This window comes from Lampetra planeri, chromosome 74, assembly GCF_965212315.1.
Source record: "Lampetra planeri chromosome 74, kcLamPlan1.2.h2, whole genome shotgun sequence".
In the NCBI taxonomy this organism is placed as follows: Eukaryota; Metazoa; Chordata; class Hyperoartia; order Petromyzontiformes; family Petromyzontidae; genus Lampetra; species Lampetra planeri.
Window position 1 is genome coordinate 2209400 of NC_136179.1, and position 16459 is coordinate 2225858.

Below are 16459 nucleotides of genomic sequence, written 5' to 3' on the forward strand. Positions count from 1 at the left end.
ACACTAAACATTAAACGATTATAAACTAGTGTTTTAATTTACAACCATATAATCGGAGATAAGGTATTATAATATTATTAGAAGCATTAGAATCACAGTGTGGTCGTATACGAATCGCTAATATGTATGTATAGTGTACGTGCAAGGATCGTATACAAATCATTACAATTACAACATGGTCATATTACAATCACGATTTTCACTGCTAGATTTCATCGAATAACAAAAGACGGAATTTATTTATATAAATACACGCACAAACCCATTATAAACTCATGAGATTATGAATCGTTACAATTATTATAACAATCACAAATTGTGACAAAGAAATTCCCACAAGCATAACACCACGCTCACGTGACGAATTCTTAAACAAACTGCAACACTCAAGTGACAGAACTCAACAAAAAACGCCGCAATAAAAAAACATCAATGGACAAATCGTAAAAACAGACAACACACGCACGTTCGTTGCTGTTAGAAGAAGACAACACCTAGCACCTTCAACTATACACATCATACAGCCAACTCGTAAATGGGGCGGTATATGACAGCCTTCGCTGCTGTCGACGGGGCAAAGCAGCGAGTATTTAACTCAGAATCCGTGTCATCAACCGGTCACAGCGCCTTACCCAAACTACATCTCCCCAACAAAGCAGCCTTGCCTATGCTGTGTATTTTAGCAGTATATTTACGAACGCACTTGAAGATAACAATTTCGTCTTGAAAAGGCAGGCGACTTGTTCTACCAACATTATTTCAATTCATATCCGAAAGAAGTATGAGTTCATTCATGAGTAGTATTCACTAAGCCCCGATGGCACTAACCTACACACAGTTATGATTAAACAAAGTAAACACGAGCGAGACGGCCTCAACTTGAAGAGAAAGTTGACAAACTCACGGGTGCCATCACCCAGCTGCTACAACGCCTGTCGGATGAGACGCTGCGTCCCGTGGCACCAACCAGGCGAGTAAAGGAAGAGCTGAGCCCCAATCGAAGGCCGCCACCCGAACATCAGCAGCAGTAGATAGCGTGATTCTAATAGGACCACGTTGTTATTGTACTGATTTTAATGCGATCAAAACCGCGCACCTCCCATTTTGCATTTACGACTCGCGATATGCATCTTAAAACAACTACGCTGGTTTGGTCGTCTGTGTGCGTATCTGGACGTTTATTTATTTATTTACGGCCCCGCCCTGACAGCTCACTCTGATTCGATAAAAATAAAACAGCTGGCAAAAAGCGAAAGCTCACTTTGATTCGATATAAATAAATACTACCGCCGGCAAAGAGAGCGAAAGCATACGTCTGGCAAGGTCTGCGCCGCAGTGGTGCAGTGCACTGTGGGCACAGGCCCTGCGCTGTGTGAGTGTGCTGTGTATGCAAGTGTGCGAATGGTAGTTACGCTAATATTACGTATATTTATGTAAAAAATGGGTGCTGGGTGCTGCGATTAGATAATAGATAATAGATAGATAATCGTTTATTGTCATTGTCACCAGTACAACGAAATTTAAAATGCTCACCAGTCAGGGCATCATTCATAAATTTAAATTAAATAAAACAAGAAAATAAAAATAAAATTAAATGAAAGATCAATTTATACTATATATAAAAACAGCTCAAACAACTTTACCTTACGAGTAGGCAGGGGTCGCTATACAGTGAGTCTTAGCGGACTGAGCTGGCAGCTTCACCTGCCGGGAGCACGGCCAGTTGCGTAGCGCCCCCTACAGTTTCGCCCATGGGTCAATACCCCCATGGGGCAACCCAGCTGACTGTTTGATGGGTACAATGGGTACTTTTCGGTTTATCCGGCTTATTACCATTATTATGTATTGACGTTGATCACGTCTCCATGGACGGCATGCTGGTGTGCGAGTTCATTCATAACGAAAATTAGTAGAATGTCGGTCATAAAGGTGTGCGAGTTCATTCATAAGCAGTGTTCGCTGATCCCCGATGACACAGACCTACACACAAAGTACTCTTTATTAAATTAATTATCAGCTCAGACATCTTCATCTCAATCATTTCCAAAGACGTGTGCGGTCCCGCGAGAGCAGGGCCTGGCAACAAATATCTGAGCAGCGGAAGCAGCAGAATCAGAAGTAGCTGCGTCGCCCTCGAAATGTGATGTTGCTGCTGCTGTATTTGCTTCTGCGTCGATCAAGATTGACGCTCTTGATCGTCGCATTTGATCAACTCTGACATTGTAAACTCTCACATGTTAAACTCTAACATAGTGAAATATAATATTATAACATATGAACTACAAACTATCCATTGTTACGCTTTAAAATACGATTAACTGTTATAGTGCAGAACCACATAATTGGAGGTGTGGGATTATAATCGCATACTAATCATTAGAATCGCACTGAGCTAATTAGAATCACACTGTGGTTGTACGTATGGTAAGTTAATATGACAACCGGGGGTAGGATATGCAGGATTAGAATCGAATTACAATTATTCGAATCCCACTCGTATTAGAATCACACTTTCCACTGTTGGATGAATGTGTAGTATCAATGGAATTGAATAGCCATATAAGTATATACAGTATACGCAAATAAAGAGTATAACAATCACACATTGTAACATAGATACAATAAACATTATATAAAAAACGTATTTACAAATATATATTCCACTTTTTTAAAACTCAGAATGTCGTCGTTTATGTGGGGACATGGAGCGCAGTGGATCGTATTGTCTAAGCTGCTTTTCGGAATCCGTGTGATAACCCAGTCACATCGCCTAACTCCAGTGACAGCACCTTACCCAAACTACATCTCCCAAACAAGGCAGCCTTACCGATGCTGTGTATTATGTTTACGGGATAACAGAGGTGTGTATTTTCCCATACGCCTTGCCCAAAAATACTGATTGTCCGCTTAACAGCCTAGCCTGTAAACCACCATTGGTGACAGTGTTGTTTCAGAGCAGCTATTAAAGTCGTTTTGGCAAACGAAGTGGTGGCTGGCCAAACCATTCCTCGCTGTTTGTCTCCGGAGTGATGACGGATACAAACCAGACCAAGCGGAGACCATGTACCAGATCGGATTTTGGTTACTGATGTTAGAGTGATTGAATTGCAAGTGTGTTCACTACGCGTCTGTACGTGCTCACTCCCGAAGCTCGGTGGTTTTTGGCAACGCCACGGGGTTGCATTCACTTTAAATCGAGGACAATGGAGGGCATGGGGATCGTGTTTTTACAGCGCTAAACCCATTTATTCAAAATAAGCGCACAATTACACACTGAGATGCACTTACATATTCATGCATGAAGCACAATGGGCACATTACCCTTCGTTGGTAATAAGCGACTTTAGATAACCGATTTCAGGATGTACATTGATGACGCGTTTGTTGCATGTTTGGCTTGGACTTAAACACAGACGCACAATGAACAAATGTGGTGAACTAATTAGGAGATCAATGGCGAATTATACTTTGGTTTGGTATTTCTGGAAGTGACTTGATTTGCATTGTACTGTAGCTATACTCTTTGGTTCTTTCGGTAACGTCATATAGGTAGACAAAATAATAGATAATAATAGATCAATAATGTGATCTATTATTTTTCGACCTTCGTGACTTTAACGAAAGAATCAAAGAGTATGGATTCCTGCAGTCACGAAAGCTTCAAATCAAGATTGTACTGTAACTGTTTGAACATAGGACATCATAAACTTTCGATACGAGTTGTAGTACTGTAAATATTCTTGCAGATGAATAAGACATTATTTTCAACAACTGCTTGTCCGTTTTAATTTTAAAATGTTAATAGCAAAGACGTGTGGAGCCGATTTTCAGGTGGAGCATCTCTGTCACCAAAACGGGCATCATATTAACATGTGTTTCTGGAGGGGAAAGGGCCCCATTATAAATCGATTCACAACGTTACGGTCCCTATTCATCAAGTATACAGGGAATCCTGAACGCTATGACAAGTGAACTGTAACACTATAAACGATAACACGAAACATTAAAATACTATAATCTAGATTAACCATTTATAACACCAAAAACAGAGGTACGGTATTATCATCTTTACAAGTATTAGAATTACAATGTGATCGTATTAGAATCACACTCTGCGCATATGTATGTATAGTGTACTTGCAAGCGAACTGTGCTCGTATGAACGTATGTAATATGCATCTATGGCCTTTGGACATGCGAACCGGTGGTCGGATATGCGAACGGGGGGGGTGCAGGATTATGATCGGATTAAAATGACGAGAATAACACTAGGGTCGTATTAGAATAACACTGAGCTAGAATGTATGTTAAATGTAGATGCACATCGGGAGTAGTAAATGCGGCCTGGGTGGTGCCAGATTTAGAATCGCATCAAAATTATTAAAATAGCACCATGGTCGTATTCGAATCAAGCTGCCCACTGCTGGTAGAATGTTCCATCTCAATGGAACCGAATAGCAATATACATCTTCTTGGTTCTTTCGGTAAAGTCACGTAGAAGGGAAGTAATAAAATATAAAAATAAAACATAATAAAATAATTCTCACGACGTTTCGGCCACAACGCAAGCAGCCGTCCTCAGGTGGAGAACAGGTCCGTCAAGTAGACGGACTCTGAATGTCACGCTCCAGGCTTGGAGCGACTCTTTATGCTGGGATGGAGGAGCGAAGAGCGTCTTGACAAAATAATTTGCATATCAAGAGGATTTTAGCATATTTATGGGAAATGCAGATATGTGATTTGCATTACTTGTGAAATGCGTAGGAGGTGGGCGGGGGGGTTTCAAAGTCATTATGTCCATGCATTATGCAGGATTAGCAGCATCAAAGGGAGGGAGTAAGGTCAGAATTAATAATATACAGCATTGATATTGGGCGTGGAGCCTTCAAGCGCAACCTTGCGCATTTTGACCTGGTTCTCGACGCCCGTCCCGCGCCCATGGTAGAATATTGTGCATGTCGGGGCGTCAAGGGCTCGCACCACAGCCTTGAAGGATTAGGCAGGTCCCTGGCTTCTTTTGAAGAATATGACCAGACTCCAGGTACCGGTTCCTCGCACGTGGTTGATCCTTGAGGCACCCCGGGCCTCAGGGGCTCGGAAACTGTGGGCATAACAACACATTTCCTTTAGAGTACGGTTTCCGTTGCCGAGTGCCCCACCACCTTGGACACACCAGACTTTAGCTGTACATTACATGGGGATGAGCTGTCTGGGTGGGGACGGACATAACTACATTCGTACACGCTGCGGCCATTTCACCTCTATGACTTCTACAAGACACCGCCATTGTTGGAGCAACTTGGGGGACGTACCCGGTGGCACCTGTTGGCAATACACCATGCCCTGTCCCCGACGGCCCATGGAAGCACGTGTTCCCACCACCCGTGTTCTTTTCATTAGCGGCTTGCACTCTGGCTGGGAAAGGTCCTCGTTATAAATCGTTTCGCAACGTTCTGGTCCCGAAACCCGAAGTATACCGGGGATCACTATAACATGTAAACTGATAACACTATAAATAAACAATAACACTAAACATTAAACGACTAAATTTCGATTTAAAGCTTTCGTGACTGCAGGCATTCATCTTCTTGGTTCTTTCGGTAAATTCACGTAGAAGGGAAATAATAAAATAATACAAATAAAACATAATAAAATAATTCTCACGATGTTTCGGCTACAGCGCAAGCAGCCGTCCTCATGTGAAGAATGTAATACATCAATCTGATAAATCATATCATCTACTGGTATATATTTAGGGGTGACGGCGAAATTTAGTCCTTTGGCCAGTACCGTTTTTAGATTGTCAGAAATTGGAATGTTACTCTGATTAATCACGGTCTTGTTAACATCCAGCTTTGCGATGTGTGGCTCTGGTTTCTTTTTAGATAGGAGGTTGAATTTAGAAATCAGGTTAGCTTTGCATTTGGCTGACATTGAGTCAGCAGAAGCAGAAGTCATGTTATCAACGTGGTTCCAATCAGAAGGTGACATTTCTCAGATTGATGTAGCCCTCAGAGGAATAGGACACATCCATGCGGATGTAGCAAGAGCTGAAATAGCTACTATTCTTAAGAATGCTAAGAAACCCACTAGTAACATCAGCAAAAACGAACGCTCTGAACTCGCGAATTTAAAAAAGAGAGATTATATAGTCATCCTCTCGGCAGACAAGGGCAATGCCACGGTCATCATGGATAAAGATTCATACAACAACAAAATCCTGGACCTGCTTAATGATGGGAGTTACTCCAAAATTAAAAACGATCCCACTAAAAGCCTAACGACAAAAACCAACAGTATCATCACGAGTTCGACTTCCCTAATCGAACCAAGCAAACGTCCCTCTCTAAAACCATCGGCGGCAAGACCTCCCAGACTCTATGGTCTTCCCAAAATCCATAAAGAAGGCACCCCGCTACGACCCATCGTATCGACGATAAACTCTCCGACGTACAAACTAGCTCGTTTTCTATCAGATAATCTGCTCCCCTTCACAGGCAAGACCTCTTCGGCAGTACTCAACTCAACCCAATTAGTATCTATGGTTAAGGACATGGTACTATCTCCTCATGACATCCTCGTCAGCTTTGATGTAGTATCTTTGTTTACCAAAGTCCCGGTACCGGACACCCTAACAATAATTGAGGACTTAGTCCAACATGGATTGAATTCTGATGTACCTGCGCTGGTTAGGCATTGCCTCACCAACACCTATTTTACCTGGAATGGCACCTTCTACAAACAGAATGAGGGTACCCCTATGGGCTCCCCCTTGTCACCAGTTATAGCCAACATGTTCATGGAAAAGTTTGAATCAGACGCCATCCAGACATCCACCCTGCGTCCTTCCCTGTGGAAGAGATATGTGGATGACACTTTCGTCATCTGGCCACATGGCCTCCCAGCATTGAACCACTTCTTGGACCAAATCAATTCTAGACACCCATCTATCAGATTCACCATGGAAGTGGAGAAAGACGGTAAACTACCATTCTTGGATATTCTGTTTAAGAGGAGGCTTGACGGATCCTTGGGACATTCTGTCTACAGGAAAGCCACCCACACAGATTCCTACTTGAAACCGGATTCCCACCACCACCCATCTCAAAAGAATTCTCTCATTAAAACGCTATACCACAGAGCCCATGGCATTTCTGACCAACACCACCTGACTGATGAATTAAGACATGTACATCGGGCCCTCAGGATGAACGGATACTCTTACCGTACTATCCGCCAAGCTGTCTCTCCCACCACACAGAAACAACCACATGAAACTCCGACCAAAACTATCACGTTACCATACATAGCAGGCGTGACCAAAAAGATCTCCAAAATTCTAAACAAACATAAGATCCAAGTCCGATTCAGTACAGTGCATAAAATCCGTGATCTGATTCCATCTGTGAAGGATGTCGTTCCTGACTTACAGTATCCTGGAGTCTACAAATTGAGTTGCATTTGTGGTGATTGCTACATTGGAGAAACAAAACGTCATGTTGCTGATCGTGTCCGCGAGCACAAGTCAGATCTGAAACACGGCAGAACTGATTCTTCGGCCGTTGCCGATCATTGCTACAACTCGGCGGGTTCTCATGAAATTGTCTTTTCCGAGACCAAGGTTCTCTGCAAACCTCCGGGCTACCATCAAAGGTTTGTACACGAAGCCATACAAATATACAAACACAGACATAATTTCAACCGTGATGATGGGTACAAACTCAGTAATCACTGGAAATATGTTATTAACCACGCAAAAAAGACTTAATTACACTTTTTGGACCATCTTATCTGACAGGCACTATTTTAATTTACTTCACCGAGTGTTAACATCCCCAGTGTTTAACAGTAATCTCTTCATTGTTCTTTGATCACCGCTCGGCCTCCGTCCCGACACGTTTCCATTCATTGTGTTGAGCACTACGTGATGTCTTTGATCACCGCTCGCCCTCCGTCCCGGCGCGTCTCCATTCATTGTGTTGAGCACTGCGTGCAGTCTTTGATCGCCGCTCGCCCTCCGTCCCGACACGTCTCCATTCATTGTGTTGAGCACTACGTGCAGTCTTTGATCACCGCTCCTCCTCCCTCCCGATACGTTTCCATTCATTGGCTACCACAGCCTGATAAGCTCTCCACCCCCCCTCTCCACCTCCCTTCAACTTGCTTATAAGGGATTACATCTTGAATCATTGCTTCACTTGATGCAGCTAATTCGGCTGTGACGGTCCCACCTGATGACGGAGACTTGTGTTGCCTCCGAAACGTCGTGAATTTTATTTTTGTTTTGTTTTATTTTATTTTACTTTCATTAATTTTAATGTTTTACCTACGTGACTTTACCGAAAAAACCTAAGAATATGAATCATTGCAGTCACGAAAGCTTCAAATCTAGAATTAATGCCCTCTACGGGGAGGAATTCCACCTATCTGTTAGAGTTTTTAACAGACAACGAGACAAGAAGTCACAGCTTCTCGAGACGCTGGCCTTCCTCAAGAGATGCCGCGATAACAAGGTAATACCCATTGCTTTCACACTCACATCCGCTGCTGTGTCCTCACCGAACTCCAAACAGATCTTATTTAAAGCTAGCCTATCACTAATCTCGGAGAGAATAAGGTTACTCCGATCTGAACTCGATAATTTAGACAAGACTCTCTTACAAACACATCTAATGTTAACACAAAAAATGTCACCTTCTGATTGGAACCACGTTGATAACATGACTTCTGCTTCTGCTGACTCAATGTCAGCCAAATGCAAAGCTAACTTGATTTCTAAATTCAACCTCCTATCTAAAAATAAACCAGAGCCACACATCGCAAAGCTGGATGTTAACAAGACCGTGATTAATCAGAGTAACATTCCAATTTCTGACAATCTAAAAACGGTACTGGCCAAAGGACTAAATTTCGCCATCACCCCTGAATATATACCAGTAGATGATACGATTTCTCAGATTGATGTAGCCCTCAGAGGCATAGGACACATCCATGCGGATGTAGCAAGAGCTGAAATAGCTACTATTCTTAAGAATGCTAAGAAACCCACTAGTAACATCATCAAAAACGAACGCTCTGAACTCGCGAATTTAAATAAGAGAGATGATATAGTCATCCTCTCGGCAGACAAGGGCAATGCCACGGTCATCATGGATAAAGATTCATACAACAACAAAATCCTGGACCTGCTTAATGATGGGAGTTACTCCAAAATTAAAAACGATCCCACTAAAAGCCTAACGACAAAAACCAACAGTATCATCACGAGTTCGACTTCCCTAATCGAACTAAGCAAACGTCCCTCTCTAAAACCATCGGCGGCAAGACCTCCCAGACTCTATGGTCTTCCCAAAATCCATAAAGAAGGCACCCCGCTACGACCCATCGTATCGACGATAAACTCTCCGACGTACAAACTAGCTCGTTTTCTATCAGATACTCTGCTCCCCTTCACAGGCAAGACCTCTTCGGCAGTACTCAACTCAACCCAATTAGTCTCTATGGTTAAGGACATGGTACTATCTCCTCATGACATCCTCGTCAGCTTTGCTGTAGTTTCTTTGTTTACCAAAGTCCCAGTACCGGACACCCTAACAATAATTGAGGACTTAGTCCAACATGGATTGAATTCTGATGTACCTGCGCTGGTTAGGCATTGCCTCACCAACACCTATTTTACCTGGAATGGCACCTTCTACAAACAGAATGAGGGTACCCCTATGGGCTCCCCCTTGTCACCAGTTATAGCCAACATGTTCATGGAAAAGTTTAAATCAGACGCCATCCAGACATCCACCCTGCGTCCTTCCCTGTGGAAGAGATATGTGGATGACACTTTCGTCATCTGGCCACATGGCCTCCCAGCATTGAACCACTTCTTGGACCACATCAATTCTAGACACCCATCTATCAGATTTACCATGGAAGTGGAGAAAGACGGTAAACTACCATTCTTGGATATTCTGTTTAAGAGGAGGCTTGACGGATCCTTGGGACATTCTGTCTACAGGAAAGCCACCCACACAGATTCCTACTTGAAACCGGATTCCCACCACCACCCATCTCAAAAGAATGCTCTCATCAAAACGCTATACCACAGAGCCCATGGCATTTCTGACCAACACCACCTGACTGATGAATTAAGACATGTACATCGGGCCCTCAGGATGAACGGATACTCTTACCGTACTATCCGCCAAGCTGTCTCTCCCACCACACAGAAACAACCACATGAAACTCCGACCAAAACTATCACGTTACCATACATAGCAGGCGTGACCAAAAAGATCTCCAAAATTCTAAACAAACATAAGATCCAAGTCCGATTCAGTACAGTGCATAAAATCCGTGATCTGATTCCATCTGTGAAGGATGTCGTTCCTGACTTACAGTATCCTGGAGTCTACAAATTGAGTTGCATTTGTGGTGATTGCTACATTGGAGAAACAAAACGTCATGTTGCTGATCGTGTCCGCGAGCACAAGTCAGATCTGAAACACGGCAGAACTGATTCTTCGGCCGTTGCCGATCATTGCTACAACTCGGCGGGCTCTCATGAAATTGTCTTTTCCGAGACCAAGGTTCTCTGCAAACCTCCGGGCTACCATCAAAGGTTTGTACACGAAGCCATACAAATATACAAACACAGACATAATTTCAACCGTGATGATGGGTACAAACTCAGTAATCACTGGAAAGATGTTATTAACCACGCAAAAAAGACTTAATTACACTTTTTGGACCATCTTATCTGACAGGCACTATTTTAATTTACTTCACCGAGTGTTAACATCCCCAGTGTTTAACAGTAATCTCTTCATTGTTCTTTGATCACCGCTCGGCCTCCGTCCCGACACGTTTCCATTCATTGTGTTGAGCACTACGTGATGTCTTTGATCACCGCTCGCCCTCCGTCCCGGCGCGTCTCCATTCATTGTGTTGAGCACTGCGTGCAGTCTTTGATCGCCGCTCGCCCTCCGTCCCGACACGTCTCCATTCATTGTGTTGAGCACTACGTGCAGTCTTTGATCACCGCTCCTCCTCCCTCCCGATACGTTTCCATTCATTGGCTACCACAGCCTGATAAGCTCTCCACCCCCCCCCTCTCCACCTCCCTTCAACTTGCTTATAAGGGATTACATCTTGAATCATTGCTTCACTTGATGCAGCTAATTCGGCTGTGACGGTCCCACCTGATGACGGAGACTTGTGTTGCCTCCGAAACGTCGTGAATTTTATTTTTGTTTTGTTTTATTTTATTTTACTTTCATTAATTTTAATGTTTTACCTACGTGACTTTACCGATAAAACCAAAGAATATGAATCATTGCAGTCACGAAAGCTTCAAATCTAGAATTAATGCCCTCTACGGGGAGGAATTCCACCTATCTGTTAGAGTTTTTAACAGACAACGAGACAAGAAGTCACAGCTTCTCGAGACGCTGGCCTTCCTCAAGAGATGCCGCGATAACAAGGTAATACCCATCGCTTTCACACTCACATCCGCTGCTGTGTCCTCACCGAACTCAAAACAGATCTATTTAAAGCTAGCCTATCACTAATCTCGGAGAGAATAAGGTTACTCCGATCTGAACTCGATAATTTAGACAAGACTCTCTTACAAACACATCTAATGTTAACACAAAAAATGTCACCTTCTGATTGGAACCACGTTGATAACATGACTTCTGCTTCTGCTGACTCAATGTCAGCCAAATGCAAAGCTAACCTGATTTCTAAATTCAACCTCCTATCTAAAAAGAAACCAGAGCCACACATCGCAAAGCTGGATGTTAACAAGACCGTGATTAATCAGAGTAACATTACAATTTCTGACAATCTAAAAACGGTACTGGCCAAAGGACTAAATTTCGCCGTCACCCCTGAATATATACCAGTAGATGATATGATTTCTCAGATTGATGTAGCCCTCAGAGGCATAGGACACATCCATGCGGATGTAGCAAGAGCTGAAATAGCTACTATTCTTAAGAATGCTAAGAAACCCACTAGTAACATCAGCAAAAACGAACGCTCTGAACTCGCGAATTTAAAAAAGAGAGATGATATAGTCATCCTCTCGGCAGACAAGGGCAATGCCATGGTCATCATGGATAAAGATTCATACAACAACAAAATCCTGGACCTGCTTAATGATGGGAGTTACTCCAAAATTAAAAACGATCCCACTAAAAGCCTAACGACAAAAACCAACAGTATCATCACGAGTTCGACTTCCCTAATCGAACCAAGCAAACGTCCCTCTCTAAAACCATCGGCGGCAAGACCTCCCAGACTCTATGGTCTTCCCAAAATCCATAAAGAAGGCACCCCGCTACGACCCATCGTATCGACGATAAACTCTCCGACGTACAAACTAGCTCGTTTTCTATCAGATACTCTGCTCCCCTTCACAGGCAAGACCTCTTCGGCAGTACTCAACTCAACCCAATTAGTCTCTATGGTTAAGGACATGGTACTATCTCCTGATGACATCCTCGTCAGCTTTGATGTAGTTTCTTTGTTTACCAAAGTCCCAGTTCCGGACACCCTAACAATAATTGAGGACTTAGTCCAACATGGATTGAATTCTGATGTACCTGCGCTGGTTAGGCATTGCCTCACCAACACCTATTTTACCTGGAATGGCACCTTCTACAAACAGAATGAGGGTACCCCTATGGGCTCCCCCTTGTCACCAGTTATAGCCAACATGTTCATGGAAAAGTTTGAATCAGACGCCATCCAGACATCCACCCTGCGTCCTTCCCTGTGGAAGAGATATGAAGAGATATGTGGATGACACTTTCGTCATCTGGCCACATGGCCTCCCAGCATTGAACCACTTCTTGGACCACATCAATTCTAGACACCCATCTATCAGATTCACCATGGAAGTGGAGAAAAACGGTAAACTACCATTCTTGGATATTCTGTTTAAGAGGAGGCTTGACGGATCCTTGGGACATTCTGTCTACAGGAAAGCCACCCACACAGATTCCTACTTGAAACCGGATTCCCACCACCACCCATCTCAAAAGAATTCTCTCATCAAAACGCTATACCACAGAGCCCATGGCATTTCTGACCAACACCACCTGACTGATGAATTAAGACATGTACATCGGGCCCTCAGGATGAACGGATACTCTGACCGTACTATCCGCCAAGCTGTCTCTCCCACCACACAGAAACAACCACATGAAACTCCGACCAAAACTATCACGTTACCATACATAGCAGGCGTGACCAAAAAGATCTCCAAAATTCTAAACAAACATAAGATCCAAGTCCGATTCAGTACAGTGCATAAAATCCGTGATCTGATTCCATCTGTGAAGGATGTCGTTCCTGACTTACAGTATCCTGGAGTCTACAAATTGAGTTGCATTTGTGGTGATTGCTACATTGGAGAAACAAAACGTCATGTTGCTGATCGTGTCCGCGAGCACAAGTCAGATCTGAAACACGGCAGAACTGATTCTTCGGCCGTTGCAGATCATTGCTACAACTCGGCGGGCTCTCGTGAAATTGTCTTTTCCGAGACCAAGGTTCTCTGCAAACCTCCGGCCTACCATCAAAGGTTTGTACACGAAGCCATACAAATATACAAACACAGACATAATTTCAAACGTGATGATGGGTACAAACTCAGTAATCACTGGAAAGATGTTATTAACCACGCAAAAAAGACTTAATTACACTTTTTGGACCATCTTATCTGACAGGCACTATTTTAATTTACTTCACCGAGTGTTAACATCCCCAGTGTTTAACAGTAATCTCTTCATTGTTCTTTGATCACCGCTCGGCCTCCGTCCCGACACGTTTCCATTCATTGTGTTGAGCACTACGTGATGTCTTTGATCACCGCTCGCCCTCCGTCCCGGCGCGTCTCCATTCATTGTGTTGAGCACTGCGTGCAGTCTTTGATCGCCGCTCGCCCTCCGTCCCGACACGTCTCCATTCATTGTGTTGAGCACTACGTGCAGTCTTTGATCACCGCTCCTCCTCCCTCCCGATACGTTTCCATTCATTGCCTACCACAGCCTGATAAGCTCTCCCCCCCCTCTCCACCTCCCTTCAACTTGCTTATAAGGGATTACATCTTGAATCATTGCTTCACTTGATGCAGCTAATTCGGCTGTGACGGTCCCACCTGATGACGGAGACTTGTGTTGCCTCCGAAACGTCGTGAATTTTATTTTTGTTTTGTTTTATTTTATTTTACTTTCATTAATTTTAATGTTTTACCTACGTGACTTTACCGATAAAACCAAAGAATATGAATCATTGCAGTCACGAAAGCTTCAAATCTAGAATTAATGCCCTCTACGGGGAGGAATTCCACCTATCTGTTAGAGTTTTTAACAGACAACGAGACAAGAAGTCACAGCTTCTCGAGACGCTGGCCTTCCTCAAGAGATGCCGCGATAACAAGGTAATACCCATCGCTTTCACACTCACATCCGCTGCTGTGTCCTCACCGAACTCAAAACAGATCTTATTTAAAGCTAGCCTATCACTAATCTCGGAGAGAATAAGGTTACTCCGATCTGAACTCGATAATTTAGACAAGACTCTCTTACAAACACATCTAATGTTAACAGAAAAAATGTCACCTTCTGATTGGAACCACGTTGATAACATGACTTCTGCTTCTGCTCACTCAATGTCAGCCAAATGCAAAGCTAACCTGATTTCTAAATTCAACATCCTATCTAAAAAGAAACCAGAGCCACACATCGCAAAGCTGGATGTTAACAAGACCGTGATTAATCAGAGTAACATTCCAATTTCTGACAATCTAAAAACGGTACTGGCCAAAGGACTAAATTTCGCCGTTACCCCTGAATATATACCAGTAGATGATATGATTTCTCAGATTGATGTAGCCCTCAGAGGCATAGGACACATCCATGCGGATGTAGCAAGAGCTGAAATAGCTACTATTCTTAAGAATGCTAAGAAACCCACTAGTAACATCAGCAAAAACGAACGCTCTGAACTCGCGAATTTAAAAAAGAGAGATGATATAGTCATCCTCTCGGCAGACAAGGGCAATGCCACGGTCATCATGGATAAAGATTCATACAACAACAAAATCCTGGACCTGCTTAATGATGGGAGTTACTCCAAAATTAAAAACGATCCCACTAAAAGCCTAACGACAAAAACCAACAGTATCATCACGAGTTCGACTTCCCTAATCGAACCAAGCAAACGTCCCTCTCTAAAACCATCGGCGGCAAGACCTCCCAGACTCTATGGTCTTCCCAAAATCCATAAAGAAGGCACCCCGCTACGACCCATCGTATCGACGATAAACTCTCCGACGTACAAACTAGCTCGTTTTCTATCAGATACTCTGCTCCCCTTCACAGGCAAGACCTCTTCGGCAGTACTCAACTCAACCCAATTAGTCTCTATGGTTAAGGACATGGTACTATCTCCTCATGACATCCTCGTCAGCTTTGATGTAGTTTCTTTGTTTACCAAAGTCCCAGTACCGGACACCCTAACAATAATTGAGGACTTAGTCCAACATGGATTGAATTCTGATGTACCTGCGCTGGTTAGGCATTGCCTCACCAACACCTATTTTACCTGGAATGGCACCTTCTACAAACAGAATGAGGGTACCCCTATGGGCTCCCCCTTGTCACCAGTTATAGCCAACATGTTCATGGAAAAGTTTGAATCAGACGCCATCCAGACATCCACCCTGCGTCCTTCCCTGTGGAAGAGATATGTGGATGACACTTTCGTCATCTGGCCACATGGCCTCCCAGCATTGAACCACTTCTTGGACCACATCAATTCTAGACACCCATCTATCAGATTCACCATGGAAGTGGAGAAAAACGGTAAACTACCATTCTTGGATATTCTGTTTAAGAGGAGGCTTGACGGATCCTTGGGACATTCTGTCTACAAGAAAGCCACCCACACAGATTCCTACTTGAAACCGGATTCCCACCACCACCCATCTCAAAAGAATTCTCTCATCAAAACGCTATACCACAGAGCCCATGGCATTTCTGACCAACACCACCTGACTGTTGAATTAAGACATGTACATCGGGCCCTCAGGATGAACGGATACTCTGACCGTACTATCCGCCAAGCTGTCTCTCCCACCACACAGAAACAACCACATGAAACTCCGACCAAAACTATCACGCTACCATACATAGCAGGCGTGACCAAAAATATCTCCAAAATTCTAAACAAACATAAGATCCAAGTCCGATTCAGTACAGTGCATAAAATCCGTGATTTGATTCCATCTGTGAAGGATGTCGTTCCTGACTTACAGTATCCTGGAGTCTACAAATTGAGTTGCATTTGTGGTGATTGCTACATTGGAGAAACAAAACGTCATGTTGCTGATCGTGTCCGCGAGCACAAGTCAGATCTGAAACACGGCAGAACTGATTCTTCGGCCGTTGCCGATCAT

At 43.4% G+C, this 16459-nt stretch overlaps 1 protein-coding gene across 1 annotated transcript in view; it reads right to left on the bottom strand.

Moving 5' to 3' along the window:
- Positions 1-1644: 1644 nt before the first annotated feature.
- Positions 1645-16459, bottom strand: part of LOC144737812 (uncharacterized) — a 59716-nt gene continuing 44901 nt past the window's right edge. The window contains exons 4-5 of the mRNA XM_078620686.1: positions 5046-5101; positions 1645-1737 (exon numbers count right to left, since the gene is read on the bottom strand). Coding sequence (XP_078476812.1) covers positions 1645-1737; positions 5046-5101 — 149 coding nt within the window. The remainder of the gene's footprint in view (positions 1738-5045; positions 5102-16459) is intronic.